The sequence below is a fragment of the Centrocercus urophasianus genome, unplaced genomic scaffold, assembly GCF_019232065.1.
Source record: "Centrocercus urophasianus isolate 14NV4802_14NV808 unplaced genomic scaffold, USGS_Curo_1.0 seq_13, whole genome shotgun sequence".
Taxonomy (NCBI): domain Eukaryota; kingdom Metazoa; phylum Chordata; class Aves; order Galliformes; family Phasianidae; genus Centrocercus; species Centrocercus urophasianus.
Window position 1 is genome coordinate 17,283,679 of NW_024884475.1, and position 16,355 is coordinate 17,300,033.

A 16,355-nucleotide genomic window follows, 5' to 3' on the forward strand; every position below is an offset into this window, starting at 1 on the left:
TTTTCCAGCTGGAGTGGCATCTTTGCTCTCATAAAAATAACAACAACAACAAAAAATGCAACAAACTGCAAAAAAAAAAAAACAAAAAACCACAAGCAAAGCTTCCCTGCTAATGGGAGACTCAGCTGCAATGAGTATTCACTGAATATTCTGTGCTTTCCAACATTTTTTTTTATATATGTATATTTGTACTTGTTTTATTCTTTAATGTCAGAGAAAAAAAAAAAACAACAACCCTGCAATACTACTGATCATACTGTGATGGAAAAAAAAACACCATAAAATTAGGAGATGTCATCAACAATTTCTCAGAGAGCTACATGCATAGTTTGCAGTTAATGACAGTTCTTTCTCACTGATTGAAAGAGATGTTGTTATTTTACCAGCATTTTAGCCTAATTCCAGGCAATTTGCTCATTTCAGAGAGACCCAGGCTCTTGGTCCTTGATAAGATCATAAGATCATAAGATACACTCATCAGACAAGGAGAACACTTAATTCACTTCCATTCTCTTCGTTCTAATTTCATCACTGGACCTTGATAATATCTGTAGCCCATCATTTCTCAGTCCATTAAGGGCTGGGAATACAGAATCACTTAGGATATTTATTTATTTTTTTCTCTTGAGCTAGCAACCTTCCTTATGCAAAATATAAACTTCAGTAACTCATAAACAACTGCGAATGGGGTCCTTAACTCTACAACTCATCTTCATTCAAGATTTTATCAGTGTAGGAAATAAGAGAACTGCGAGGTTGTGGTTAGTATGTTTTGCATTAGTTGCTTACAGATACAAATTACTTCTCTACTCCAGAATAAACTGAATTTTAGTAACAAGCTTGTTCAAAAGCGATTGTTTCTGTTCACACCAGTAGTGTAGAATCAATTGTTCTCTAGACAACTTATAATAATCTGGAGGTCATAAGTTACTTGAATTTACATTGATTTACTGGCAGTTTGTATTTGCAATGCTTTTTAATAAATTAATCTGATTGTCTTCATTTATACCCAAGCTTTTGCTTCTAGCTTTATCTTTAAATCTATCTGACCTTCCTTCATTTATTTTTCAGTCTGCACTTTGCTTTGCCCCCCAAGTTTCTTTCTCATCTGTTTCTGTACGTGGTTGATATTTTTCCTTCTGAGTTTTCATCTGCACTCAGAGAATTCTCATAATGTGGAAAGACTGTAAATAGCACCAAAGAGCAGAACATATATTTATTTTTTTCTATTTTGCTCTGCTGTTCAAACCTGCTCCCAGGGCCCTTTTGGACTGGCCAAACATATCTATTGGAAACCACTGCATTAAGCAACTCTGAAGATTATTTCCTCTCCTTTTTTTTTTTTTTTTTTTCTATTTAGATAAATCAATGTGTGCAGCAAAGCAAGATGGAAGGAACTTGCTGATGGCAAATTGCTGATGGAAACACCAACCCAAAGCAGTAAAACAGAGACCATTAAAACAAAACAACACAAACAAAACCCCCTAGCTTTCTGCTCTGAAGATCAATGGAAGACAGGACCCAAAGAGAATCTTGGGTTATCCATACAGCAAAGCACATTCTGAAAATCTGACCAAAAACTATACATGTCCATTATTACTGATCAGGGCTGAAAGTAACATGAATGGCTAAACTCCAGATCTTGAGGTGAGTTTGCCTTCTGCAAAAATAGATGAACATATGTACTTGTGTGACACTGTGACAGCAGTGTACCAAGTATCCCTGCTGTCTGACAGGAAGGTTGCTTTACTTAAAACAGAAAATATAGTGAAACACCTTTAACTTGAAAGTATACAGGGACAAATGATTGAAGTCTTCCCCACGCCTCCTATATTCTTCCAAGGTTGGTGACCTCGTGGAGATTTTGGTAATGACTCTTTGGGGCATTTAGAAGCTGATAGGGATCAGTGTCTTTCATCATGTCTCTGTGATTCATCAGGATTTGTTCATTACTCTTTTTCTTCTTATCTGCGTGTCTTGCAAAACTGCACACAGATGTGCTGGTCTTCATGATCTGCGAATGTGGATGTCATTAGCACAGACCCTTTTATTACCGCATGCTTAGTCAGGTATGTCAACACCCAGACATTGCCATTCATTCTCCATTTGCACCAGCTTCAGCCTTTCAGTTATATCCAGAGGCAGAGAAAACACTCTTAAATTGTGTTAATTACAAGTGTGGTAACCCCGAGAACCAAGGGTCTGCTTCTGAATGGAGGAAGTGACTTAAGGGAAAAGGATGAGATACTCCATGGCCTGAGAGGCTTTGAGGTATTCCCTTGGTATTTCCGACCAAGATCAGCCCTCAGATCTCACAGAGACCTGGCAGCAAAGCTTGGAGGAATAGCCTACAAGCTGTAGGGGAAGGCTGAAATCGGGCCAGCTCAGCAAATAAGATGTATACAAGTCCAGAGGACTGGACAGGAGACGCATGTGGAGATGCTGAAGAAGCTGGCAAGGGTAATTTAGCAGATCTTATAATCTTTGAAAAGCTGTGGCAAAAAAAAAAAAGCAAATGTCACATCTATCATCAAAGCAAGTTTATGGAACTGCAGGACAGTCAGCCTCACACAGTGCCTCTCTCTGAGAGGATCATGAAGGAAATCTTTCTGGAAGACATTTCCAGGCCAGTAAAGGACAAGAAGTTGATTTGGAGAAAACAGCACAGATCTACCACCAGGTTTGCCTTTTATGATTCCCTGCTGTCTCGTTATTAGGGCCAGGCTGGGTGTTAGGAGGTTCTTCACCGAGGGCAGTGGGTGTGAATCAGGCTGCCCAGTGCAGCGGGCACAGCCCCGGGCTGCTAGAGTTCAAGGAATTCTCGGACAATGCCTTCATAGGGTTTGAGTTTGCGTGGTCCTGTGCAGAGCCAGGAGTTGGACCGGGGGATCCTTGTGGGTCCCTTCGTACTCTAAATATGCTGCGATCAGAGTAGCACGCCTTGGTTTCAGCGACGCTTCTCAAACAGCACCCTGTAACTCCCCTGCAGTCCAATAGGGGAGGTACGGACTGCGCGAGCAGTGGACGGAAACCAGCCTGGATCACTGTACACAAAGCAGTGGTCAGCAGTCCAGAATCAACGCATCCATTCTACTGATGTATTTCTATGGGTTGCAAACAGCCAGTTCGCAGTTACACCAGTTCGCACTCGCCTCTTTTGTGTACCCTTTATGAATACCCGTCTTTTTGCGCTGTACAATTACCCAATCAATTACATTAACAGCCGGTTTCTGCGTCTCCCTCCGGGAGCACACTCCCTGTAACTCCCTTCCCCGAAGTCAAGGCACAGCGCCGTTTCGCACCAGTGCCGCGGGGCGGGGACACTGCCGGCTATTGCCTGCAGCAGCGCTGAGGCTTCCCGGACGCCTCACAACACCTCCACGTGCTGTCGAACTGCTTTCAAGTACCGCGTGCTTTTAGCTGATCAAGGTTCAGGTGAAGCGCAGCACGCAGGCCGGCTCCCTCCCCTCAGAACTGCCCTCAGGTGACCGCGCTCGTCGCCGCGCTACGGACGCCCGCGCAGAGCCGCATGGACTTCCGCAAGGCGCGAAGCGGCGCCTCCCTGCCTCCCTGCCTCCTCCCCCCCGCGGGTCCGCCGCTCGCGCACAAGCCCCGCCCCGTGCTCCCCCGCGCGGCGCCAGCCTCCCCCCTTGGCACCGCCTCCCGTGACGTCACAGCGTGGTGACGTGTCGCCTGCTCGGCTCGGCGGTGTTGGCCGCCGGAAGCGGCGGGAGGCGGCGTGGGACCGGCGAACGGCGACTGCGGCGCGGGTAGCGGAGCGGCTCCAGCCCTTTCCTTCCTCCCTCCTCCCCCCCCCCGCATCTCATACGGCGGCGTAGCAATGAGTGAGAGCCGAGCGCCCCGCGGCGTCTCCGCGGCGCCGGGCTGCCTGCTCCTCCTGGGGCTGCTGCTGGTCGGCGCCGCCGCTGCGGAATGCGAGCTGGAGGCTGCGGACATGCCTAGCGGGCGGCGGGGTGCGCGAGGAGGCACCGCCGCCTCTTCCTCGTCCTCCTCTGCCGCGGAGATAACAGGTAACGGCTCCGCGCGGAAGGGAGAGCGCGCTCCGGTGCCGCGCTGCCCGCCCTGCCTGCCTGCCTCGGTGCGGAGCGGAGCGGCGGCACTGCGGCTCTGCCCCTCCCTGGCCGGAGCTGCCGCAGGATGCGGGCCGGATCCTGCCGCACAACGACACCGCCTTCCCGGCTGAGCTGGGCGAGGGCTTGGCCGGGCTGGGGTGCGGTGCCCCCGGAGCCACCCCGCCTGGGAGCCTCCCGTCTGGCTGCGGGCACCGCTGCGGCTTCTCCCGCGCCCCTTCCTCCGGAAAGGAGAAGTGTGGGAAGCTGTTGTCTAAGGATAACTTTATTTATTTATTTTTAAGAGAAAACGGCAGTGTTCCTATTGCTGTACTTGTGGCGAATGGTGATGCCTGCACACAGTCAGCAGTTGCAGTGGAACACTGAAAATAATGGTGTTTCGGCAGGTCGTGGTGCCTCCTGGAGCCGTTCTGTAGTGGGTAGTGGGAAGCTCTGCGGTCCTCAGACCGTGCTCTGAGGAGAGCAGCGTTTGTGGGCAGGCAGCACTTGAGCATTCTGAAGTTTGCCGTATCTTACAGCGTGTTTCTGAGAGCCCTCTGCCTGGAGGAGTGTGGAAGGTGAGAGAGAAAGGGGGCATACACTCTGCTTTGCTTTAGAAAGCAGTGCGTTTCTATCGGAACAAAATCCACTGTTCTGCTGAAGGTAGTATTAGAACACTCTGCTAGAACTATAAGTTTTCAGTGGTACACCAGTGGTCTGCTTGGAGGACAGGGCTCTTGTGAACTTGAGGATGTCTGTTCTGCTGGCTTGCTGTGCAAACTAAGGAAGTGCAAACATCTGCAGTCTAAGAGACAGGAGCCATTTCTTCTAGGGGTGTTGTGAATATGCTGTGTTGGAACAGCTTTTTTTTTTCCCCCAAAACGTAATTAACCGGGTTGTAGGTGGTATTAAGCAGTTCTTGCTATACATAGTGCTGATGCTGTCTACACTTCATGCTCAATCAATCAAAAGTGTCAGTTTGGGTGGAGAAAAGTCTTTTTTTTTTTTTTTTTTTTTGGTGTACTTTGGACTGTAAAATCAATGAGAAGCTATTCAAATGCTGTGGTGTCTCCACCAGCGGTGTATCCAGGGAGAAAATGCATGTGAGGGATCTAACACTTTAGGAGTCAGTTTGTTATTTGTGTAACAGTTTGATCTGGAGAACATACTTTCTTTACAGAGAGAGTGGTGAGTTGCTGGAATAGGCTGCCTGGAGAGGTTGTGGATACCTCATCCCTGGAGGTGTTCAAAGCCAGATTGGATGGGGCCCTGGGCAGCCTGGTTTAGTATTAAATGGGGGGAGGTTGGTGGCCCTGCATGTGGCAGGGAGATTGGAGCTTGGAGATCCTTGAGGTCCCCTCCAACCCTGGCCATTCTGTAATTCTGTGAACATATGTGCTTAAAAGCCATCTTAGAATCAGTTTAAATCTTGGAGAGGCTTTTAACAGTGTTCATTGCTTGCAGGTTCGGTGTATGGCTGATAGCTTGAGGTGTTTGCCTCTGATGCTGGACCCAAACAACTGCCAGCTGCTCTTTGCAGTGCCGGAGGAACTCCTGAAGGTTGTGGGAGAATCCTGTGACTGTACAGGGAGTGATTATGATAGTTATAGCTTTAATCTTCTAAGGAAAGGACATACAGACGTGAGAGCAAGTTAGGAGCGATGCAAGCAGTCGTTTAGATAAGCACATAGAATTTGATTTTCAGCCTAAGAGGTAAAATCCAGAGGAAAAGTTAACGAAGTATGTAATGTTAAGCTAGGAGGAGTCTATCAGGTGCTCAGATAAGGTGTAGGTGTACAGTCAGTGCAGCTGTAGGAAAAAATCCAGAATTATAGTTGTGAACTGAAGAAACAACATAATGCAGCTGGCAGGAGCAAATGCTGTCCTGGGATATGTTAATCCAGTTTGAATTGTAGAAAACTCTTTAAAAGCTGAAACATTTCATTGTTCTTCATTGCTCTTCTGTGTCTAGTCGTGAGTATTAAACAAGCCAACAAGGACAGAGGAAAGTAGTACCACGGACTGAGAGGCTCAGGATTTGACTGATGTGCTGCTGTGTTTGGGTGGTGGAAAAGGCTGTGGGAGGATTGTGTTACTAAATAGGTAAGAAATAGTTCACATGAGGGTATTGATCAAAAAACCACAACTTTTTCCATCTGCTCTGTGGCTAAGAGGTAGGTTGAGAGGAAGTGAGTTGTAGTGGGGGAGATCTAGGTTTAGTATCATCTGGGAAGCTTTTACCAATAGCATTTAAATTGCATAAATAGTGTAACCAATTCCTGTCACTGAAAGTTTTTGCTGGGTTAGAGGAGAAACTGGCAAAGTTAATCTAGGGATATAGTGACATATGACAGAGAAGAATGCAACTGATTTTATGGCCAGGAAACAGTTATACTTTTAGGTATTCGAAGACTTAATTTGTATCATTATTGTTGTCTCTTGTATGCTTCCTTTTTAAATGGCAATTTGTAACATATATACAGCTGTCATTTACATTTCAAGTCGTAGTTAAGAAAATCAGATCTGTAAGTCTTTTTGCACTAAATGGTGTACTGAGAGGTGTCCTATGTTTGTTCTGAGACTGCTTGTTTACAGTATGGTAGAAAGTGAAGGGATCACCTGTTCTAGTCCTGAAGATAACCTTGGATTTTCACATTCTGTTTATTCACTGAATAAACTTCAACTTTATTATTATTCAACTTTAACTAAATTGCTCTGCAATATTGAGCAGCATTATTAGCCACTTTTCTGAAAGTTACTGAAAGATTTGTGTGTTGCATGATAAATAATCCTGAGCAGGCATGCTCATCCCTGTGCCCAGAGCTGTCAAGTAGCGAGAGGCCCTGCTCCCTTTCTGCTGCATGTCCCTTTTGCCCCTTCCCTCCTCAGTGTGGCGATGACTGCTGCTGTGTTAGCTTGAAGGAATGTGAAAGGAAATGCAGGCAACAGAAACCAGTGGATTTCTTATCGGACTCTTTCATGGTACGTTCTAAGGGCTAGCAGCAGTGCAGGGGGCATGGCTGTGCGGGTGGGTCAGCAGAGGGAAGAAGGGCAGTGAGTCATTAGACGAGCCATGCCGTCCGTGTATGTGCATCCTGAGGTGACTGTGGGACTGCTGCAGTGACCTTTCTTTAGCTGGAGTAATCCCCTAGGAACTTAGTGTGGTTGTGTGTGAGGCTTCCTATGGTGGAGGAGTACAGAGTGTAGTGGTTTTGATCATGTAGCAAAGTGATCTTTGAGTCTTTCGGCATGTCCTGGTCTTATAAAATGGAACTGTGAGATCTGTCACTTCCTCAGCAGCAGGCTGCTTTTTAAGGATGATTGCTGTTTCTAGTGACAAAAACTGAGTATCCCAAGCCTGTTCTTTTCTGTTACTTCTATTTTATGTTTGTAGTTAAGCCCTTAACGATCTGGTCCTGTGGTTTCTATTGAGAGGACAGAAATTGGAGTCCATTGTCCACTAATGATGCCGACCTCAAGCTGGTGGTTACTGACTGCATCACAGAGCACTTATCTACAGTTATTTAACTCTGTATCACTGCTCCATCAGCAGGTTTTTGAGTTGCTCTTTCAGCTGTAAGCTTTCTGAAGAAATCTCTGCTTTTCTGGGGACCTCCTAACCGGCTCAGGCTAGCTACTCCTACGCAACCCAGGCATGACTCATTTTCTTCTAGCTAACCTCTGTGATAAAGAGCTATCCAAACTGCGTTGAACTGCCTTGCATCTGTCAAAGGATGGCAACCGGACCCATTGGCAGAGGCAAACTGCAGTGTTAAGATTTCCCACAATGACACTATTGCTATGGAAAACACTGAAAAATGTAGTTCCGTTTTTAAAAAGTTTATATGAAGTAAGCAGTTTGAATACTGTGTCCAGTTCTGGGCTCCCCAGTACGAAAAAGACAGGAATCTCTTGGAGAGTCCAGCAGAGGGCCACAAAGATGGTGAAGGGCCTGGAGCATCTCCCCTGTGAAGAAAAGTTGTGTGAACTGGGTCTGTTTAGCCTTGAGAAAAGAAGACTGGGAGGGGAACTGATCCAGGTCTATAAGTATCTAAAGTGTGGGGGGCAGAGTGGCGAGGATGGACTCTTTTTCAGCTGTGTTGAGACAGGACAAGGGGAAATGGCCAGAAGCTGGAGCATAGGAAGTTCCACACAAATGTGCACAAGAACTTCTTTACAGTGAGGTGACGGAGCACTGGAACAGGCTGCCCAGAGAGGCTGTGTGTGTCACTTGCGTGACCTGGTGTAGGGAACCTGCTTTGGCAGGGAGGTTGGACTCAATGATCTCTGGAGGTCCCTTTCAACCCTTACAATTCTGTGATATGTAATTGATTTTAGTTTGCCTGCTGTACGTTGTACGTCCTTTAGAATTCAGTATCTCTTGTCTGTCAGCTCTATGTGGAGGATCATGTTGTAAAGAGCTGCAGTGCTGTGGAAAGGCTAGGAGAATCACAGCCTTCAGAGGTCTGTGGGTTTGAATGCATTTTCTAGAAGTCCAGAGAAGTGAGAAATCTTTTATGTGAGAGACGTGCTATGTAATGGGACTTGGTGTGGAAACTTTGGTGTATGAGCAGTCTTCATTGGGATTAGTCTACTGCATCGCACCTGTTAAATGCTCTTTAAAATGCAGGAATTTCAGATGTTTATCTTGACCACATAGGGTTTGTGATGAGGGTAAATAATCACTGTGTGGTGTTATAAAATGAGCACCTAAACATCTTCAAAACATAGGTGAGTTCCCAGTCATTACTTAAGTTGCTTTTCTACTGCCTCTGGATACTGTGAAGGCTTTCCTGTTGCCGCGGAAACTATCTTTGCATCTCTGAGAGGGGGAGGTGAATACAACGAGAATGCAGAGTTCTCCTTTAGAATCGGCATAAATGGAATGCACTCATTGCCTGGGTGCTACGCAAATTGTGTTTGTTTGCTTGATTTCAGTGAGCGCTGCACACTTGACTGAGGACTGTTTGTTGCTTTCTTTAATGCTTTTTTTTTCCTCTTTTTGGACCTTCCTCATTTTCCTTCCAATCACAAAAACACAGTATTTATCAGGGGTTTGTTAGAGGAACATTTAATTCCGTATCATCAATAGTATTCCAGAGTTTTGCCTAAATTTGCTTTGGAAATAAAAAATAATGTGCCGGGCAGATTGGTTAAAAATGAAAAACAAAAAACTCATTAATGGAATTGTTGGCTCAACAGAATTTTACCTGGCCGGTGAGAACCACTGGCCTTGCTTTTTACATCTTAGCCTTGTGTTATGAGTTATATAGCTCATGAGGGAATGTCTCCCGCATGAAGACCCCTGGTGCTGCTGCAGGTGAATCTTTGCTTCTTTGGGACTTCCTGGGTGTAGTGCTGGAGGGGAGTGGCATTGCTGTAGCTTGCATTGCAAACAGCGAGCAGCACTGCAGGAATTCAGTTGACCTGAAGCGGATGTTGAGGTGCAGGGCATTGCACGAAACTTCAGCTTGTGCAGTACCAGAATTTATAGGGAAGATAACTTTGATCCCTTTCCTCTAGGCCCCACGTTCTGTTTCCTCCTGCTGCTTCTGTGTTGTGAAGCGCCTCAGAACTGACGGCAGCCCAGCCCTCTGCTGCTGTCTCCAGTTAAAATTTTAGTACTTGATTTGTTTTCTTTGTGGCTAATTATTCTTCTGTAAGAAACTGTCATGTGCTCTGCTTCTAAAACTGAGATCAGCAGCAAACAGAGGTTTATATGCAATGATTTAAAGCCACGTATAAGAGTGAACACAAACTTCAGTAATGTATTAATTCGAATATTATTTCTTACTGAATAAAAGCCTGGTGAAGGCAGTTTAGGTTTCTATATTTGGGATAGTTTTTGCTTAAAACAGTAAGTTTTCCATACAATGAGGTGTGGTGTGAATTCTCCTTTTTGCTTTGTTGTTTTAAGCAGAGAAGAGTCTGTTAGCTGGAAAGGATTTCACTCATTCAAGAATGCTACACTGAAAAGAAACTGTTCTTCTGTTGCATCAGATTAGTTAAAATCAAGAATTCTATGCAAGACAAATATGCTATTTAGAAAGAGAATTTTAACACCAACATTATTTTAATCTTAATATTAATAACTCCCGTAGCCTGATTGCCATTGAGATTTGTCATCAATAACTTGCTAACATCTCGTGTTTTTTTTTCTGCATCTGTAGCGCTTTATGAAGCAGGGAATGGCTCAGTAAATGCTTTATATTTATACTGCCATCTGTTTGCATGTTGAAATATATTCAATGAGCTTCACTAGGAAATTCTCTAAGTAACTTTTGTCTATATTTTGATGCTTTGTCTCAACCATAGGATTTTACTTGAAACTTATTCCTCTCATGGACACCCTTCCAAGCTTCAGTAAGCAAGTAAATTTTCAAGTTGTGTGCCTAACCTAAAGCATATACAAATATTTTATATTGTTTCTCCACACTTAGTCTGAGAATGACAAGGTTGGTTTGCTTTATCTGAATTTGAAATGCCTTCTAGTATTTGAAGAACAGCAAGCAAGGCATATGATGTTGTTAAGAAGTAAACAAAACCACCCAAGCCATGTGGTCTGTGATTTTGAAACAAAGCTAATCACTCCGAGTAGGAGACTTCCTTCTAGTGTGGTTTTAATTCTAGATTGCTATATATAGAAGGTTGCACGATCACCCCTTACTGTAACACCATATGCCTGTAAGAAAAATACTTTTGACTTTTTTCATTGCCTAGATTTAAATGTTTTTGATATGAAAATGAAAGTTTGCCTTTTTAGTTCTAAGTATGGCTTACTGTTTTGCTAAATACAAAAATTAGACTATGTAGTATTGTGTAGCTCTAGTAATATACCACGTGACATGAAGGAAAAACATCCTTCTCTGTGATTTTTTTTTTTTTTTTTTTTTTTCGGTGCAAGTGGAATGCACTGAGGCAGCTGTCTTCCCAATCTTTTTTTTGAAAGAGAGAGAGACTTTATCAGTACTTTTTCGAGAGCATTGTTTGTCTCAGTTTCTTCTATCTGTTCCATGTTCCTTGGCTACATTTCCCAAAGCGCTGTTGGAGTACTCATAGGGAGGGTATTGTAGATATTGCTGTAACAACTGAGTGAGACTATTAGAGGAATCCTTTGATTTTAAATGTATGAAGCTGCGCTCTGTATTCTCTGGGATTGCAATCTAGCGCTGCATCTGAAATGTCTGTTTTGGTCTTATGAAACGTAGTCCCTGTAATTGGTCTTTCCTTGGTTGTGTTGCAGGCAGTGACTGTCGCTGTCAAAGGCTGTCGCTTTTTGTTGATTTAAACTGACTTCAGTACCTACTCTTGCTTGTTCCTTTGCTTGTTGCTTTCTCTTCTTCCCTGCCTATTCTATCTGTCCTGACCTCTTCCCTAATGTTACTGTGGCTGGAGGTGAGCTAGTTTTTTGAATGGACTGCATAGGAGATTGGTGCTTTTTCTTTCCCCCCAGTAGGATCAGGTCCTCACTTCAGTTCACTGCACTACTGCACAAGAGCATCTGTGAGAAGGTAGCAGCCTTGTCAGAAAGTATTGCTGTCCACTTGAATTGAAGCCTATGTGTGCTATGTTTTCTGTTTTGGAATTAAGCCTTTCTTTCAGGAGTTCACTCTGTTTTTACCGGTTGTTTGTATGAGAGAGCTCATTGCTCAAAACCAAAATCACATGCTTGGCCTAACTACTTAGTTGCATAAGGCAAAACTAATGAAATGTGATTCTGTAAATACTGGATAATGAAGACATTGCCCGTTCTGACTGAGCTGTAGGTATTTAACAACTTGAAATAAGAAATACAGTCTGAACTCTAAATGCATTTGGTTTGCCACTTCTAGTATTTCTCATAATGAATCCAAGTAGAACTGGTTTGTTTCCTTTATTTAATAAGCGTCTTTCCTAGAAGAAGCTATGCATCTGTGGAGTATCTTTTTTTGTCCTCAAAGCACTTGGATGTTGTTTTATGCTGCTTTGTTTGCCTATTTCTAGCATCCTCTGAACAACAGGCAAGACTAACTTTCTTGATGTTGTAAAATATAAGACTTCCTATTTCAATAAAATGGAAGTGCTGTACACAACTTTGACTGTGATGAGATCAATAAAAATTGGAATCTCCTCTAAGTGTGATATGCATTTGTAGGTAAAATGTTAACTTTAATGGGAATGAAAATGATGCAACTTCAAAGCAGTAGATAATAAATGGAGCACCAGCTCAGAGGTGAGTGGAAGTTGGGTATGCAGCAGAATGATGAAGGGGGACCTGGCATAAACTGCTGTTGTGCATGTGGATCTCTGAAGGTATTAATTGATGGCTGCATGTTGGGATGATGAGATGTGAGATTGCGTCTGATGTGAGTGTGTGTGTGGGGGGGGGAACAAACAAAAGCCAACAAAAAACTTGGGAATGGGGAAAAAAGGAGGGGGGAACTTACTCAACTGGATACTTTCGTGCCCTAAAGTAAAAACTTGAATTGCATTTAACTTGGTAACTGGATCTCTTATAAGCTGTTATAATTTTGATTTTGAGAGTAATTGTGGATTGTTCTGTGGAAAAAGCCTGTTTGTTGGTCAGAAAGAAATAATGCAAATTACGAAGAAAGGAAAATAGTAGATATAGCATTATTATTTGTGAAAGGGTATGTAAAACTAAAAAAGGTCTGGATAAAGCTCACCAGAGTTCTTGAGTGTATGTTTTTTTTGTATGAAGAGGCGTCAGGTTTCTCTGGTTTTAAAAAGCCTGCCTGCAGCCATACTTCCTTGGGAGCCTAAGCCAATATGTGTTAGTCCTCCAGCCTGTGCTCCTCATTCCGAGTGACTTCCATTGAGTAAACTGACATCTTCTGCTGGAATAATTGCTGAAACTGTTGAAGTGAAGGTCAAATGAACAAGAGCTGTGGCAGCAAAGGAAGGAAGGTTGCATGGTGATAAAGGCTAAGAGGCTGGAGGATGGGCACTACAGAAGCCAGTGGGTTTCAAGTCTTAAGAGCTGTAGCTGAAGATGTGCTGGACCTGTCTGTAATCATAAGAGGCAACTGTAGGTAGTTAGATGGTAGTTATTCTCATGATAAAAGACTTGGGGCATTCATTGAAAATTAGGTTCGAAATAGACATCCCACCTGCCCCATGCTTTTTTGGAAGGGATGAAGGGGAGCAGAGGTGTGCTCTCTGAAGAGCTGGAATTAAACTAGGAAACGCATTCTGGCTATGTTATTTGAGATGAGACAGTTTGGCAAATGCTTGCTGTTTTCCATTGGCATTTCATTTTTTGTTTTATGCAAATGCTTAAAGTGATTGCTAACGTAGAAAGTATAAGGTTAAAATGCTCAAAGTAGAATGTCATAATGTTGTATGTTGTGTCATAATTCATATGGTAAATTTTTGGAGAGATGTTCTGAAGTGGAGGCTATTGTCTTGTGGAATTTTTGCTGGCACTGACTTGGTAAATTAATTTTATTCAACTGTTTTTCTTCCATTGATTTGTATTGGTTTGTGGTCTCCTAAGTGGTATGTTAAAGCTGAATTTTCTTTTCAGCTGGAGGATAATAGAATTACAGTGGCTTTTTCTTTTTTATTTTCTTTATTGTTCATAATTTCCTATGTCCAAAAAGCTGTCAGCAGCAGATTAACATGCTTGCAGAAGCCAAAGTACAAGACAATCACTGTCTTGTAACCTAAATAATTGCTTTCTATATTTTTAAAATGTCCCCCAGCCACTCTTATTTGCAGGATGTTGAGGAATGACAACTTTGCACATCTTGTGGTGTCTTGTCCTTCCCCCCTCTGAAAAGGTTTCAGAAGCTAATGAGAATGAAAATAATAATTTCATTTGGAACATTCACAATTGTACAAGAAGCAATTAAACCATCTGTATGGGAACTGCTGAATCATGGCCTGAACCTCTGGTCTCCTGAGGTGAGCAATGAGGCAGCCCTGGGAGCACAGGTAAAGGCAATTCTCCTGTGCTGCCGGAAGGGGTGGAGCCTGGCTGCACCTCTCCTAGACCCATTTAAGAGCTGACTACCTGTGGGGAAGGATCTCTTCTGGAGATCCGCTCCGCTGGAGTTTCATAAGCGAGCCCAGGACATGGGTAAGCTTTCTATCTTCTTATTTTTATCATAATCTGCTTTGCCAAACTCTATTGTTTATTTCATAATTATAACATCTTTATATTCATTGATTATACACCATCTGATCTTGGCGTGTATTCTGGTCTGAAAACCTACTTCATAGAAATATTTCATGAATGTGTGTAGTTCACACTGCCTTTTTTATTGTGCTGTGCACATTAAAAATGAAAGTGGAAGTGAAATTCATCTGGTAACAAGGATGTGTTGCACGTCATTAATGAAATCACGGTGTTTGTTTGAAACAAAAATACAATTTGTTGTTCCAAGTCTGTATTGTGCTCTCAGTGACAATAAGGAGGCACTTAGTTCTGGTCAGTTTAGTAAGAGTGTAGGAAAAGACTTGATAGAGGGAAGGAGCATTTATTTCGTTATCAAGGCAGAGCTCCAATTATGATTTGTATAACAAGTTTTATGTTCAGTACTTTGGAAAATACAATTTTATGTATGAGGTTCTTTGGTACTTCTTGTATATAGATGGGAATTAGAAGCATTGACTCTAAACTGCTGTAGAAATCAACAGTAGGCGTGTATCCTGTGATCACCATGGAGGCTGCCATTTGTACAACTGTTTGGGTATTTCCAAGCCCCTTTTGTGAGGCTTGGTAGTGAATTTAAGAACTTGAATACATAGTGCAATCTGTATCATTTGGAACTAAACCATACAAGGCTGTTAGTCCTGTGGTTTCCTAAAAGATAATATATTTATTGGGTATTTTCTTAATGTTTGTATGTGAAGTAAGCATTAGTTGGAAGCGTGGTACAAGGTGAATTGTGACATTCATAGTGATGATGAGTACAGGTACCAATACTAATAATGAAGTCGTCGAAGTATTGCAGTTCTAAGTGTTAGGAAAAGAGCAATATTTACCTCTGCCTAATGTCTTGTCCAAGAATTTTAAATAGCTCTATTCATATTTGAATGAATTTATACTTGCATGAATAACGAGCCTTTGGCTCTGATGTGTTCACTTGTGAACAGCATTACCCGATGATCTTAAGTTTCTTGTTGACATAGAAATATTTTGAAACTCACTTCCTCTTTGGCCTATCTCAGAGTTGTGATAAATGCATGTTGCTTCAAAGGGTGAGTTCTAATTATTGGTTTGTTAAAGAGATAGAACCCCTTGATTTTTACTCATTGTTAGTCATTTTCTGCTTGTACTTCATTTGAATTAATAGTTGTAATAATGAAATCAACCTCAGCTATTTTTTTCTTGACCTGAAAGATTTTAAAGATAACTTCTATTCAAATACAGAGGTCTAATTAATTCTCTCGTGATCAGAAATTGTGTTTTGTTGTTACAGCGTCACACCAAGAGTGGCTTTCAGGTCTCCTTCACCTCTTACCTGGTTGCTTTTTCTGTTGGAGGAAGTAGGCAAAGGAGTATTTGCATTTGTCAGATCATGCAGAAGGCTTTGCTGTTAGTGTTGCTTCCAGATAGGGTTAGAAGTATGTGGGATGCTTTCTGGTGAAGTCCAGGGTCTGGGGCAGAGGCAAGCAGCCAGACCTAGTAACCAGGTACTTTGCACACTGGGTATCTCCAGCAGTAGGCCTGCCACCCTTTCCTTGGCTTCTTTGCCTGGCTGCTGGTCATGCCAAGAGCTAGTGGTGCTGTACTGGACTTGGAGAGTACTGTAGCATTTAGGAGCTGGTGTTTCAGGCCATTCAGGATGGAAAAAATGTACTTGGATACACTTTACTGTACATGGTTTCCTGCTTAATAATTTTATTTGTTGTTTAGCACTGTTGAATTTGTAGAAGTAGGGGCCCATTGTTCTTGAAGTGCTTTCTCGTGCTGTTACTTGAATTCTGTCCTTAAAGTTTATGTTCATTTTACGCCTCTTGAGGTGTTGATATCCAAGTTATCCAGGCTCCTTCTATAACAGATGTGGAGAGTGAACTTAGTTTCTTATGAGGTAGCAAACCCTGTTTGGGTATGTGAATCACACCATTGACTAACTCAGTGTTGGATTCCTGTTGGGTGTAAAGAGGGATGAAAGTGTACACTCAGCTCTATACAGAAATTTTTCTAGGAGCAATGTTTAAGACTTGGAGGAACCTCCAACTTGTTTCAGGGCATTATTTGACCTTAAACTGTAATCTTATATCTAACCTTAGACACTTCTTGAAACAAGGTGGGGGGGGGTTTTATGTTCATTTTAC

The 16,355-nt window shown here is 42.8% G+C and overlaps 1 protein-coding gene across 2 annotated transcripts in view; it reads left to right on the forward strand.

Annotated features, from left to right (window-relative positions):
* Positions 1 to 3,751: 3,751 nt before the first annotated feature.
* Positions 3,752 to 16,355, forward strand: part of STIM2 (stromal interaction molecule 2) — a 59,544-nt gene continuing 46,940 nt past the window's right edge. Inside the window, exon 1 of one of the 2 annotated variants that reach the window (XM_042812038.1) lies at positions 3,752 to 4,031. In XM_042812038.1, coding sequence (XP_042667972.1) covers positions 3,842 to 4,031 — 190 coding nt within the window. In that variant the 5' untranslated portion in view covers positions 3,752 to 3,841. The remainder of the gene's footprint in view (positions 4,032 to 16,355) is intronic. The other variant, XM_042812037.1, reaches the window with a different exon arrangement.